A 15,035-nucleotide genomic window follows, 5' to 3' on the forward strand; every position below is an offset into this window, starting at 1 on the left:
AAGTGTATGACACTGACCAATCGGCGTCATAGACTTTTATCCATTAATTTACTCTGCAGATAGCGATATAGCTATATCGTTATGTGCAGCCACATAAACACACACTAACATTACTGCAGTGCCCTGACAATGAATATACATTACCTCCAGCCAGGACGTGATGTGTATTCAGAATCCTGACCACTTCTGTAGCGTCTGTGTGATTTACAGCACAGAGAGATCTCGCTGTGAATGACAGCTTACAGCGTAATCTCGCGAGACTACGCCTGCTATGCTGTAAATCACAGGGAAGTGCAGAGACGTGGTCAGCATTCTGAATACACCACGTCCTGGCTGGAGGTAATGTATATTCATTGTCCGGACACTGCAGTAATGTTAGTGTGTGGGTATGAGGCTGCAGATAACGATATAGCTATATTGCTATCTGCAGTGTAAATGAATGGAGAGAAGTGTATGACGCTGATTGGTCACTGTTTGGTCAGCGTCATACACTCCTCTGTACAACGCCCACTTGGTCAAAAAGTAAAACATGCCCAGTTGTCCATTGCGAAACTCATTAGCATAAAGCTAATATAGGTCATAACTCCGTCAAAAATGATCGTTTTTCTAAATAAAAAACACTGCTGTAATCTACATTACAGCACCGATCACATCATGTACAAGATAGGCCGCTTATAATGTGGTGACAGATTATCTTTAAGATCCAACCAGTACTTCATGCTGCAGACACGCGGATTCCAGCTATAAATATGGTGTAGTTGGGTAAACGTACATTTATTAGTTGCAGTGCGCTACAAGCCTTGTAAAATTCAGAATCCGTAGAGCCGGGAGCCCACTGCTCATAATTACGCTGGACTCCCAAGTTCACAGCGCTCTCAGTGTGCAGCAACTAATAAACTGTAGGCTTACCCAAACTATACCACATAAATCCATAAATGCCCCCATCTGAAATTCGCGAGCCTGCCACTACTACATGCTACTCTCAGAGATGGCAGCATGAAGTAGCTTTACACATTTACATCTCGGGTTACTGTCATTTTAAGGTTATGTTCACTTTTGTTTTTGGCCTACGTTTGGAGTATGCATTAGGGATGCTACTGATGCTTACGGCTAACTCTTTTATAGGCTCTACCGTTGACCTGGCCTTTGCCAAAGAGTGTCTGGTACGTTCAGGTGCTATGCGTCCGCATGCTATCTTTTAATTTCATGCTTTATTGAGGCATCCTGCAAAAAAATAAAATAATACCATGTGGAAGCCTATGGGCAACCTATACAATTGTACGACATACAGTTGCATACGTCATAGCCTTATGTTCGGCGCACGTGTCAGAAGATTTTTTTTCCAATATAATCGCTGAAAGTAAAGCAGAAAATAAGTGTGAACAGAGCCTAACTTGTAATATTGGCAGGATTATCAGCGTTGTTGCCGAGCCAGAATCTTGCCCTATCTTCATTTCAACCTTGTCTGCGATATTCTTTAAAATGACTTATTGTAAATGTCTGTAATTCTGTAACCAGTTACAAAACCGTCATACGGTCTCTGCTTTTGTTAGACTAACTTTCGACTTTAGTAGAAAACAGGGGAAGAAGGTAGGATCCAGCGCTGAGGCGTTAAAATGGAAAACGATTTTCCGAGTTTAATTGTTAAATTCTAAAAAGAAGTCCAGTGTTGAAGTCCAGGGTGTATAAGAAGTTGGGGGAGGGTATCTACAGCCAAGTCTAAGGACACAGCGTTGTCCGAAACGCGTAGGCTTAAGAGGATACCCTCCCCCAACTTCTTATACACCCTGGACTTCAACACTGGACTTCTTTTTAGAATTTAACAATTAAACTCGGAAAATCGTTTTCCATTTTAACGCCTCAGCGCTGGATCCTACCTTCTTCCCCTGTTTTCTACGTGATACTCCGTGTGCCGACACGAGGATCCGGGCGCTATCAACGACACACAGGCGTGTGTCAGGTGAGCTGGAGGATTTTTCTACTTTTTCTTGTTTCGACTTTAGTATCCACACAGGTTTCTTCCTTTATGACTTTTTTACATTATAAAATTTTACGTGGCTTTCAACATGTCTCTTTATCTATTAGAAATGTCACCTGGGGCATAAATTCCATCTATAACTGGTTTGTCTACATAATAACATTTTTAGCAAGACTTAAATGGAACAAATTCTCAGTGTTTGCAGTTTTTCAAGTTTTTTTTTTCACATTCTGTATGAAATAGGATTAGCAGTTTGTGAAAGTTTTGTTTACTACATTTAAAACCTAGTCGCAAGGGCAAAGGCTTGTTGTGTTAACATCTCTAAATTGGCAAAATATTCGCTTAACATCTAATTTTATTCTCTTACGGCTTTTCAGATACTGGTCATGTTGTCATTTTGAACAACTTGTGTTATCTGGCATTCCTAAAGAATTAAAGGGTATTTCCCACCTCTGAATAGTTAATATATATATGTCTTTATTAAAAAAAAAACAGTTGTGTAAGTTTGCAAATACATTATTTTACTTATTTTGCACTGATCACGAGTCTGAAAATAGTCCATTGCTGTATTCGTGCTGTCATTGGAATCAGACAAACAGCCTTAACCCCGTCTTAGTTTTTTCATTTTTGTTTTTTCCTCCCTGCCTTCCAAAAGCAAATATTCTGAGCGCACAGCCCGTGAGCCCGCTCCATTTCCCCCCCCCCCTTAACTGCTACATATACATATACGTGGCATGGGGTTAAGATGGCCATACACATAAGATCAGTCAGAAATGGCCAATTTTAACTATTTCCATTGATCGTTTTTAACTTTTATGTGAACCGTTTGCGATGACCGACTGGTAACTGACTCCACAGCGTTTAAGCAGGAAAATCCAAGCGTATTAGGTGCAGATTTGACCTCTTCTACATTGAAAAGAGTGAAATTTGCAATGAATGTCCAGTACAAAATAAGCATTCTGCGGATTTAAAAATCTGCAGCATGCTCTAATTTCCATGCGAAAAATATTCAGCAGCACGTGGACGAGATTTTTAAAGTCTTATCCACTTGCCTGGAACATTCTTCTGCTGCAAATCCCCTGCAAATCCGGATGGAATATCCGAAATCTGCTATATGTAGTGGGCCTTCGTGTATGGCCAGCTTCAGTTTTTCTTTCAGACACAGCCTTATCAACTTATGGTGCCCATACATATTTAGAGGGGGTGTCCCGACTGTCCACCAACGGCAGTTGTCAAGAAGGTTCTGGCATGTTGGAATTCAATATGGAGATGCAGGAGATAAGCCGAGCATACATTTATATTGGGGAGTCAAACGGCATGTATGGCCCCCTTTAGCTGAGTGCGTATAATGCAGTGGGGCAGTTTGTTTTTTCTACATCGGATTACTGTATAATGCAAATCACCAGAGCAAAATCTGTGCAAACATTGATCCAGCAAGGAATGCTGAGAGCTTTCAGCTCTGAAACCAGCAGAAATGTGTATTGTAGTTCAGAATCCATACAAGATCGGTAATGCAGTGTCCTTTTCAAGTTCCCTATGTAGATCTTTTCTATATATCAAATGTAACGTTGTGCGCAAGAATGGATATTCACTATAAATGACATATATGGCTTTGCTGTTGCGGTATGTTTCATATTAGCCGTTGACTGGTTTAGCATTATGCCACCTGAGTTTTCACATCTCACCAGTCAGAATATTTGGATTTTCCTATCCGGAGATGGATCCCATATTTGCTGATTAGGGCAAAGCTTCATTGACCTCAACCACATACAATCCTAATACAAATACATTGTTGGAGCCAAGAGCATGATAGTGTGAAATGCATTAAAATAGATTCCCATATGCTCGATTGTTTTCATGTGCTGAAAATCATACATTCAGCTCATTCAGCTTTGAGCTGCTTCAGTGGTTAGGAGAGCTGTCCATCTGCAGCTAGTCTGCCTTGTGTATGTGCATCACTGGACAGTTGACAGGCAGACCGGCTGCCTGAGTAATTCAGGTCATCCTCTGTACAGACAGATGTGGCAGGATAGTAGCACCTGTCAGAGGTCAGGCTATCGCCCCACAACAAACACATTCCTGCACAATGTCCTGAGGGCCAGCTATTTATTCATATACCCAAGGTCATTTCTTGGATGTTTCCTCCTCAATCCAGTAATAGATGTACACTTCACTTCCCCTACCCATATTTTATAGTAATATATATTTGTATTATGTTTGTTTCCCATCAGAATAAATTTTTTATTTTTTTTTGGGATGAAGGATTATTCTGATTATAGAACTTGATTTACCATTAATGTTCCAGTAATGATCATCTGCAGAGCAAAACATATCTAATGCGTTTCCATGAATATGAAAATCATTGTCATCAAGTGGAGCTTTCTTTTTTTGTTTTTTTTGCCACATTTGGCTTAGTACCGCTCCATTCATATGAGGCTCCCAGGAATGGCAAGGTAAGCCCGTTCTCCTGATCAGTGGGGGTCCCAGCGGTTGGACCCCACGTATCAGATATATCACCTATCCTTTGGAGAGGCGATGAAAAATTGTTATGGGGAAAACCCTTTAATTAAAAAATAAGAAAACTGGTGTGGTACATAAGAGCATAATTATTATTTTTTTTTTAAAAGTGAATGCAAGATAGGACACTGCCACATGAGGAAAAAGTAAAACCTTGCAGTTTCACCACTATTTTGCTGTGATTTTCTAAAATAAGCAGCTCTAGGATTTGTTCTTGGATTCACTTCTACATATAAGTACGTACCACTTCTTCTAAAAAGCGCAATTGTTTATTTACATGAGCTTTTCATTTGAGGGATTTTCCAATTAAACTCATTGATGGCCTATCCATAAGATAGGCCATCAATGTGAGATCAAAGAGGGTCTGATCCCCAGAACCCCCAAATGATCAACAAAACGAAGAGCCTGCGGTACTCCAGTGAGCGCCGTGTCCCCTTCAATGTTTACCCATCACTGTGTAGTGTCCATATGTGCGGCTGTCACTGGTACGTGCAGGTTTAAGCCACCTTGTGGGAACAGAATTAAGCCCTATTTGTCCCTTGATCCCCAATAAGCAGAAGGAAGGAGTCGCTGAACCACCTTTCATGCTGCATTGTAAAACATGGCAAGCCTCCTCTGTAGAATGTTTGTGCCACTGTGTATACTGTATGAAGAACAGATGGCCTTGTCACTATCTACTGCTTCTCTTTTGTAGGGTACAAGGGTCTGTTAGGTTTCGAAAAATCAAAAGGGGGTACAGATGCTAAACATTTACTTTAATAATTCGATTTTTCTCAAAATTGGTAGCAAAAGAACAGCACTAACGTTTAAAAGTGACTCTAAGGCCGGTCACACATTCAAGATTTGATCCAAATTTCAGAGTGGATTCTGTACCAAAATCAGTATGACATAGACCTCTGCCTCGCAATAGAAAATTTCCTTGCAGATTTTATTCTTTGTCGTGGCAAAAAAGCAATAAATAGGGGCATTGACCGGAGCTAATCCAAGTGTGGATCACACCGCACATCTGCGGAAGAAATCGGGGGCAGGAGTGTCAGCCTTGATTCCTCTAGTAAATACAAAATCCGACACTTCTGAACTGAGCCTTAATGTATGTTGTCGGATTTGCCATAGGGTAGACCGGATCCGCAGCAGAAATGCAAGGCTGACATCCTATGTCGTGGATCCGCACGAGAATAAGCCTCATTCACTGGGGCTAATCGGTCATTTTTTTTTTTCCCATGAAGAATCCATGGAAAGGAGTAGCATGCTGCTTATTCTCGCGGATCATGTTTCGCAGGATTTTTTTTTTGTAATGCTGCTTGTGAACATGGTTACAGAAACCTCCAATCACATGCGTGGAATGCAGATTGTCATCGGATTTGGCACAGAATCGGTGTTAAAATTCATGTCAAACACTGAACGTGTCAATGGGACCGAATTCAATTTACTTTGCCTAAAGGACTTCTTGTTATGGCTTCTTGTTTAGGCATATGTTGTCCGTAAAGTGCAGTAATCTGCTTCATAGGCAAATTAGCGGTGCACGTTGCTATTTTTCTGTGATGTCTGCTAATGTAACGGCCTGTCGTTTTCAGGCTTTGTACAAACCGGTTACGGGGAAAATAAAATTGGCTGCAACTTTTTGATCTTAAGGGGAACCTGTCGCTTTAGACATTCTGTCCTATCTGGAGACCGCATTTATAGAGCAGGAGGAGCTGAGCAGATTGATCTATAGTTTTGTGCAAAGAACTGGATAACGTGTAATTTTTACATTTATATCCCGGTTCTCTTTTAGTTAATAATACATCGTGCTGCTTATAACTGAACACTTTTTTTTTTCCCCCTTTTTCTTATTTTTGCAGACTTCGCTACTTTGCAAAGCGGCAATTCATGCTGGAGTTATTGCGGATGAACTTGGGGGTCAGATTCATCTCACCCATTACAAAGGTGCAAGCCGATACAGGGGGGTCCTGGCCAATGGAATCTTTTCAAAAGAGTAAGTTAATGATGTCACTGTTGTATACTAAATCAAAAACTTCACTGCTTCTACCTTCTCAAACTCATCAGTGTAACAGCTGACCTGTACGTCAAGAAGATCGAACGGATATAGCTATAAGTTGACAGTTGTTCTCAGACTAGGAAATGTCTGTCTTCATTTATTTTTTTTTAAGCCAGATTTTTAGCTGAATTTCCATGACATGGTAAAGTGCAGGGCCGCCTGTAAGCGTAAGTTGTAATGATATAGCCACGTTCTGAATGGCTGCTTTACTGTGTAGCCCTGACCTTGTCACTCTGAAGTAATTAGCCATCCCCTTCTAGTATGTGGGCACACCATAATATCCTCTTTCATAGGCCCATAATGGGCATTGTCATTGTTGGGGGGTCAAATGCTAGAGCGTTGTTTAAATGAAGGGAGGTAAATGCAATTTCACAAGCTAGAATGAATTCTGTTCTCCGGAAGGGCAGCTTGTTGTCACGTTTAACATAGATATTTCTGGCCGTATATATTTTCAGTGTATTAGTCACTAAATCAACCTTTGCTTGCGCAGTGTCACAGTTTTACTAATACTCCATTACAGACACATTATTTTGTCACTATTGGAACAGTACATCTATAAAGTGCTGAACAGAGCTGAGTTTGTCACCTGCCGCAAATTATTGTGAACTCCATGTTGTGTGGTTTTATTTAAAAGGTATGCTAATCGAGGAAATAGGAGAGACTCTTGTTTACAATCTCCATAAATAAGCTGTAGTGGAGAATGAATACAATGTGGCTCAAAGACCCAGCCTGTCCATGCATTACATGGACAGGCCACTGACTTCCATAGGCACCATGTAATGCTTCAATTTGTCTGGGGTGGCACTACAGGAAAATGAAACCTATTTATTTTATTAAATTATATGTCGCTGCCATATTCTGTAGTGCTGTACAGAGATTGTCACCTCATCGGTCTCTGTCCCCAAAGGGACTCACAATCTCTAAATTCCAAATGAACCTATTCGTATTTTTGGGGCATGGGAGGAAATTCCCGCAAACACGGAGAGAACATAGAAAATCCACACAGATGCTGTCGTTGCCAAAAGCTGACGGCTGGGGGTCCCTGCAGTGGGACCTGTAATCAGCCTATTTTCAAGGCAATCTTCGAAAGTATTGCCCGAATGGACAACTCCTTTTAAGATTTACTACATTTATGCAGTAGATATCACAATTGAGCACAGTAGATTAAAGAATTTGACAACTCTATATGCAGTATTCACATTAAAAACAAATCTCTTTATACTAATTTGGTTAAAAAATAATTTTTCTTCATCTTGTCACTTGACTGAAGAGCATATTGGTCTGACTCCAATTTCAAAAGACACTGGTTTGGCAACAGCTGTTGAATCACCACAAGATGGCACTGTAAATGCTACCCCCTAAAAACTGAATAAACATGATTATGATCCGTGACGCTGTGAAGACTCTACACAAACATACACAGGGCAAAGGCCTCTGAAACGAAAGAAAAGCCTTGTTCAATGATCATCTGTCATCTGTGGTGGAGACACTGATAGGAGCAGCACTTTGTACCCCTGTCAGATAATGAGATTACCCGCCTTGTGAAAGAATGCGCTGTCTAGCTGCTGCTAATCACTTTTCCCCCTTTGTTTTTTCTCACAGCGGCTCACTTTCAGATCGGAGATTTGTGTTTAACAGCCTTGGTAAGAATACCGCACTGTAAACGTCTGAATGTGTCTTTGTGTTTGAACTTGCGTTCATTGCCGGTCAGAATTCACCTTAAGGGTCAGTTTACACGTTACGTAAATACTGCGGATTTTCCGCAACGGATTTCGTTGCGTAAAATCAGAACAAAATACAGTAGCAGCAAAGTGGATGAGATAAAACAAATGTCATCCACACGCTGCGTCAATACTGACTGGAAAAAACGCTCAGAAATTAACCTGCGGTGCAGAATTTTATTCTTCAGCATGTCAATTGTATTTGCATAAATGCTGCTTATTTGTTGCGTGTTTTCTGCATTGAATTCAATGGGGAGGTAAAACCTGCAATGAATAGCAGTTGCGTTTTTTTGTGGCGGGTTCACAGCGATTCCGCCGCAAAAAACGCAACTCTGCAAAAATAAAATCTTGTACTTATCCAGGTGTCTGTGTTTCTTCTTCCAGGCCGGCCTCCTGGAATGACGCTTCATCCCATGTGACTGCCGCTGCAGCCAATCACAGGCTGCAGCGGTCTCCTGGGATGAAACGTCATCCCAGAAGGCCGGCCTGCTAGCAGGCCAGCTAAGTGCTGCAGTATTCCGCAGCGGACATTCCAGGCGAAAAACTGCACCATTGTTTTTGGTGCGGTTTTTCTTAAAAATTCCGTCCCCATATCCGCCCTGTGTGAACTCAGCCAAATAGTGAACTTTCCCACGTGCTAGTACAGTACAGTCTAAATGTAACAATAGGGTCACCAAACCTGTCAATTAGATTACACAGATGTATACATGACCCTTAGGATATGTGCACACGTAGTGTTTTCAGACGTATTTCGGGGGGTTTATGCCTCGAAAAACGCCTGAAAAAATGGAAGCAGAACGCCTACAAACATTTGCCCATTGATTTCAATGGGAAATACGGCATTCTGTTCCGACGGGCATTTTTTACGCCTCATTTTCAAAAAACGGCATGTAAAAAGCCTGCGAAAAAGAAGTGCATGTCACTTTTTGAGCCGTTTTTCATTAATTCTATAGAAAAACATCTCCAAAAACGGCCTCGAAAAATGCGAGTGGCTTAAAAAACGTCTGAAAAACCGGGAGCTGTGTTCCCTTGAAAACCAGCTCCGTATTTTCAGATGTTTTTGAGTTTGCGTGTGTACATACCCCTAGGCAGAATGCACACGTAGTGTATTATGTGCAGTAAAACGGCAGCGTAATACAGAACCAGCAAATTATGAGATTCCAGGCAATCTCATGTCCATGCTGTGGTATTTTTCGGGACGTAAATTGACCTGCGGTGCGTATTCTCGAAACTGCAGTATGTCAATTTTTCTCGCAATTCCGCTTGTGAATTCTATCCCTATAGTTCTAAAGAAATACGCAGCAAAACGCGCAGCATGAAAACGCAGCTATTTTTGCAGCAAAACGTAAAAACCGCAAAGAAGTACGAATCAAAAAAAGTGTCAAATTTCTTGCTGTTTTGCGGCATATATTCTGCAGCAAAATACGCAACGTGTGCATGTCGCCTTAAAGGGAACTATTGTGTTTTTGTTTTTTAAGTGCGAGATAGATAGGATTGAAAACCAAATATATATATATATATATATATATATATATATATGGTGTATAGTGTGGTTTGGTTTTTTTATTCGAGTAATTGTTGCGTGAAGTTAGAGACCCTATGCCACCACTACTATACCCTTATGAAAACAAATTTGTGAAGGTGACCTTATGTAGGGATGACCACGTAGTACATAGGGGCCCCGTGCAGGAACTGTATATGGGCCCTTTGCTCTCGAATAGCTCAGCATAGAGCAACCCCTTCAATCTCTCTAACAATCAACCAGTAATTCTGAGCTATAAAATTCATTAGGTCAGTCTCTTACATACACTATGAAGTTGCTTTTAAGGGGAGGATGGGCCCCTATGCAGCTGCACAAATTGCACATTCAATACGTCCACCCCTGGTCTTCTTCTATTTGAAATATACTTCATTATTAGATTAGTATTTATGAAGTAATTCGCTTTGTATGGCAAAGAAAAGTGTAAGACTTTGAGAAATCAGTCACCCGAGGTCAGAACGCATCTGCAGCTGTTATGTAAAATATCCAGCTTGTTGAGGCAATGTGTGAAGGTTACATAAATTCCACATTCTGAGTCTGCCTTCAGGGCTGCCCATTCTGATGTACCGTCCTAGATTCACCCTAATGCACAGATGTAGAATGTAGATCTGGCTTTATATACAGTGAGGTTATATCTATAATATATACTGGCTAGCTTTTCTTGCATGGCGAGATTGGGGAGTGGTTACAAAGAGCTTCTCAGTCTGGAGGACCTGTCCTGCATTCTGCAACCCATTCAATTTGAATAAGCACTGTGTAATGCCTAAGCTGGCCATACATTTTATATAGCCGTCGACCGAACGCTCGTCTGACCGACCGATTTATTATCCGCCCGGCACCTCCATCCACATGCAAAGCCGTTGCGAGACTCATCTTAGCCAGGCTTATTTAATAACAAACAAAAGGATCGGGCATTTTGAAATTCAACATACCCGACATCTGCCATCAGGGAGAGTTGGGACGCCGCCATACACATTAGATGGTTGGCCAGTACTGACTAAATCAGCAGGTTCGGCCAACATGCATCTGTGTTTTGGCCAGCCTTGGTTTCTCCTGTGGTAGCGCTGCAGGGAAATTGAACATGTGCTTACAGGTTTCCCCACAGATTACAGCTGACCGCTGGGGGTCCCAGCAGGGTGGAACTTTGATCTGCTTATTGACAGGGGACTCTTCTAAGGGTGTGTTCACATCAGCGTTCGGTTCTGTTGATGGGTTCCATCAGACCTTTCCTTCTGAGGAACCCATCAATGGAAAGGCAAACTGAAACCATAGCTTACCGTTAGCATTACCATAGCGCAGTCGACTGGGCTATTAACGACAAAAAAAACGGAAACCTTACGGAACAGACAAGCGGAAACCATTAGCAACGGAAGCGACTGTTTCCGTTTGCCTTTCTGTTGATGGGTTCCCCTGACGGAAAGGTCTGACTGCACCCAACGCTGATGTGAACAGGTCCTATCAAGTAGGGATTCTTCAAAGCAGATAACCCCTTTCAGGCCTCATACACATGACCGTATGTATCCACAAAAAGTGTATCTGCAAATCCGGACCGTAAAATTACTTGTCCTAAGTCCTTGCAGTCTAGAGTTGCGACCCCCCCCCCCACCCCCCCACCCCCCACCGATCTGTCTTCATCGCGGTCGTGTGCATGAGGCCATAGAAAGCAATGGGTCTCCAATTTATCCTGCAAAAATGCGGATAAATTGCGGCTGCAAATGTACGGTCGTGTGCATGGGGCCTTAACATGAGGCCAAAATTACCATACAACACTTACCCGGCTTTAATATTTTCAGGGTTATACATACCCTTATTAGTATCCTCACCTGTCAAGATACTATGGTTTCTTATGACCTTTAATTTTTTTATCAAATGGCTAATGTCACTACATACATAATGTGTGGCACCCCCTTTTGAGCAAGTTGTCTAGTCATAAATTGACCATGAGTGAATTAATAAGATGATCAAGAGCCGCTATTTCTGGGGTTATGTTTAGAATATGTGGATGTGTTGTCAGATGTGGCTTCACACCAACATTTTTTCCTGCAATTTTTTTAGGGCCATTAGCCAAGGCTATTTAGCGTGACTCTAAGGCCTCATGCACACGACCGTAGTGGTGTGCACGGCCCGTGATTTGTGGCTCGGATGGCTATGGAGTGTCATCCGCGGGCCACCCGCAAATCGCGGGGCATGCACATGGCATTGTGCATTCATTTCAATGAGCCTGGACAATGCATGGAAACCATGGTCCTGTGCAAGGGCCCATAGAAATGAATGGGACCGCAATTCACCCGCAGATTTGTGGGTGAATTGCGGCCGCAAAAACACGTTCGTGTGCATGGGGCCTAACAGCAAGTAAAGAGCTTTATTTTTTACAACACTTTGTTTTTCTATTCAGATTGCAGCACTTCGCTTACTGAAGGCCGTGGAGCAGACAAATTTTCAGCTACCTCATCCTGGGAGTGGAGCAGTGAGACTGGTGAAATTATACAATGGTCTCCTGGAAAGGCACAGCTTAACACTCCAGGCATATCTTGGGCGTCAAGTCATCAGTCTGACCGTGAATGGCTAGAGATTGATTTGGGAGACAAAAAGAAAATAACTGGTAAGTCCCATCGCTGTGGATAAAGCAAGGCGCTTCTACTCCATCACTTGTTCTACAGTGGCTAGCCTTCAGACATTACATAGCTGCTGGTGAAAAGACCCCTATGATCCCTGACTCCTCTATTAGCATGCAAGTTCAGGCCAGTTAAGCAGGTTAATAATTGGGTGAGGTGGTGTTACTTCTCATTAGGATAAACAAAGTAAAATCCAAACTTTCAGAGCATCTTTTCTTATAACTCTGCATTGTGCCGTTCCTTTGCTTTTCCTCCTGGAATCGTGTCACTAAATTGACAACTAGGTGTTACTATTCCCCTTGTCAATTGGGCTTGTACCTACAGTCTTTCATTGTCCAATCCGTGCTGACCGTGTTGGTGTTTAGTAATATGCCCCAATGACCAGGGGAAATCTAGCCTACAGTTGTCGATATATTCATACGTTTTCAGTAGGAATAACAAATGCCACCACATAGAATTGTTTTTTTTATGGGGAATAAAATTGTTTACTTCTCACAGGAGAGCTGACATGTCTTTCAATTGTTGGTTAATTCCATTGCAATTGGGATGTAGAGACAATTATGAAATGTCTATGGCCAGCTTTCGTGAATAATAGGGAAATGTATTTTTCACAGCTTTGTTAATAGCTTTCTGCATGATGAAACTCCCTGAATTTCCACTTAAATACACTTCTACATTGTTATACTATATATATAAATATATATATATATATATATATATATATATATATATATATATACACACACAGTGAAGGAAATAAGTATTTGATCCCTTGCTGATTTTGTAAGTTTGCCCACTGTCACAGTCATGAACAGTCTAGAATTTTTAGGCTAGGTTTATTTTACCAGTGAGAGATAGATTATAAAAAAATAAAATAAAATCACATTGTCAAAATTATATATATTTATTTGCATTGTGCACAGAGAAATAAGTATTTGATCCCTTTGGCAAACAAGACTTAATACTTGGTGGCAAAACCCTTGTTGGCAAGCACAGCAGTCAGACGTTTTTAGTAGTTGATGATGAGGTTTGCACACATGATAGATGTAATTTTGGCCCACTCCTCTTTGCAGATCATCTGTTAATCATTAAGATTTCGAGGCTGTCACTTGGCAACTCGGATCTTCAGCTCCCTCCATAAGTTTTCGATGGGATTAAGGTCTGGAGACTGGCTAGGCCACTCCATGACCTTAATGTGCTTCTTTTTGAGCCACTCCTTTGTTGCCTTGGCTGTATGTTTCGGGTCATTGTCGTGCTGGAAGACCCAGCCACGAGCCATTTTTAATGTCCTGGTGGAGGGAAGGAGGTTGTCACTCAGGATTTGACGGTACATGGCTCCATCCATTCTCCCATTGATGCGGTGAAGTAGTCCTGTGCCCTTAGCAGAGAAACACCCCCAAAACATAATGTTTCCACCTCCATGCTTGACAGTGGGGACGGTGTTCTTTGGGTCATAGGCAGCATTTCTCGTCCTCCAAACACGGCGAGTTGAGTTAATGCCAAAGAGCTCAATTTTAGTCTCATCTGACCCCAGCACCTTCTCCCAATCACTCTCAGAATCATCCAGATGTTCATTTGCAAACTTCAGACGGGCCTGTACATGTGCCTTCTTGAGCAGGGGGACCTTGCGGGCACTGCAGGATTTTAATCCATTACAGCGTAATGTGTTACCAATGGTTTTCTTTGTGACTGTGGTCCCAGCTGCCTTGAGATCATTAACAAGTTCCCCCCGTGTAGTTTTTGGCTGAGCTCTCACCTTCCTCAGGATCAAGGATACCCCACGAGGTGAGATTTTGCATGGAGCCCCAGATCGATGTCGATTGACAGTCATTTTGTATGTCTTCCATTTTCTTACTATTGCACCAACAGTTGTCTCCTTCTCACCCAGCGTCTTACTTATGGTTTTGTAGCCCATTCCAGCCTTGTGCAGGTCTATGATCTTGTCCCTGACATCCTTAGAAAGCTCTTTGGTCTTGCCCATGTTGTAGAGGTTAGAGTCAGACTGATTAATTGAGTCTGTGGACAGGAATCTTTTATACAGGTGACCATGTAAGACAGCTGTCTTTAATGCAGGCACCAAGTTGATTTGGAGCGTGTAACTGGTCTGGAGGAGGCTGAACTCTTAATGGTTAGTAGGGGATCAAATACTTATTTCTCTGTGCACAATGCAAATAATTTTTTTTTAATATAATCTATCTCTCAATATATATATATATATTTTCTGTTTTTTAAACTGTTATTCATTCATTACATTACTGATGTTTGGCCATGGGCCCTTTTTCCTGGATATTAACACTTCATAGTCTCTTGTTTTGCATCTGATTTGTTCTAGGTCTTGTAACTACAGGATCCACATTGCCAAACTTTAACTTTTACGTGAAATCTTATATCATTAGCTATAAAAGGGATGGATCCAAGTGGCGGAGTTACAAGGGAGCACTGAGCAGTGAAGAAAAGGTGAACCCTCATTTCTGAAGACTTACTTGGAAACACTTTTTCGCCCCTTAACACAAAGTGACGTACATATACTTCAGGGTGATAACAGCTGCAGGGCATGAACGATAACCAGCAGGAGGGTGGCTGCTATTGAGACAGCTGCACTTCTAGACTAGCGCTTGGGGAGAAC

At 41.7% G+C, this 15,035-nt stretch overlaps 1 protein-coding gene across 1 annotated transcript in view; it reads left to right on the plus strand.

Annotated features, from left to right (window-relative positions):
• DCBLD1 (discoidin, CUB and LCCL domain containing 1) overlaps nucleotides 1–15,035 on the plus strand; it is a 61,656-nt gene that overhangs the window by 38,632 nt on the left and 7,989 nt on the right. Inside the window, exons 6-9 of the mRNA XM_075864253.1 lie at nucleotides 6,337–6,470; nucleotides 8,136–8,176; nucleotides 12,190–12,396; nucleotides 14,742–14,866. Coding sequence (XP_075720368.1) covers nucleotides 6,337–6,470; nucleotides 8,136–8,176; nucleotides 12,190–12,396; nucleotides 14,742–14,866 — 507 coding nt within the window. The remainder of the gene's footprint in view (nucleotides 1–6,336; nucleotides 6,471–8,135; nucleotides 8,177–12,189; nucleotides 12,397–14,741; nucleotides 14,867–15,035) is intronic.

The sequence above is a fragment of the Rhinoderma darwinii genome, chromosome 4 (genome assembly GCF_050947455.1).
Source record: "Rhinoderma darwinii isolate aRhiDar2 chromosome 4, aRhiDar2.hap1, whole genome shotgun sequence".
NCBI classification, from domain to species: Eukaryota; Metazoa; Chordata; class Amphibia; order Anura; family Rhinodermatidae; genus Rhinoderma; species Rhinoderma darwinii.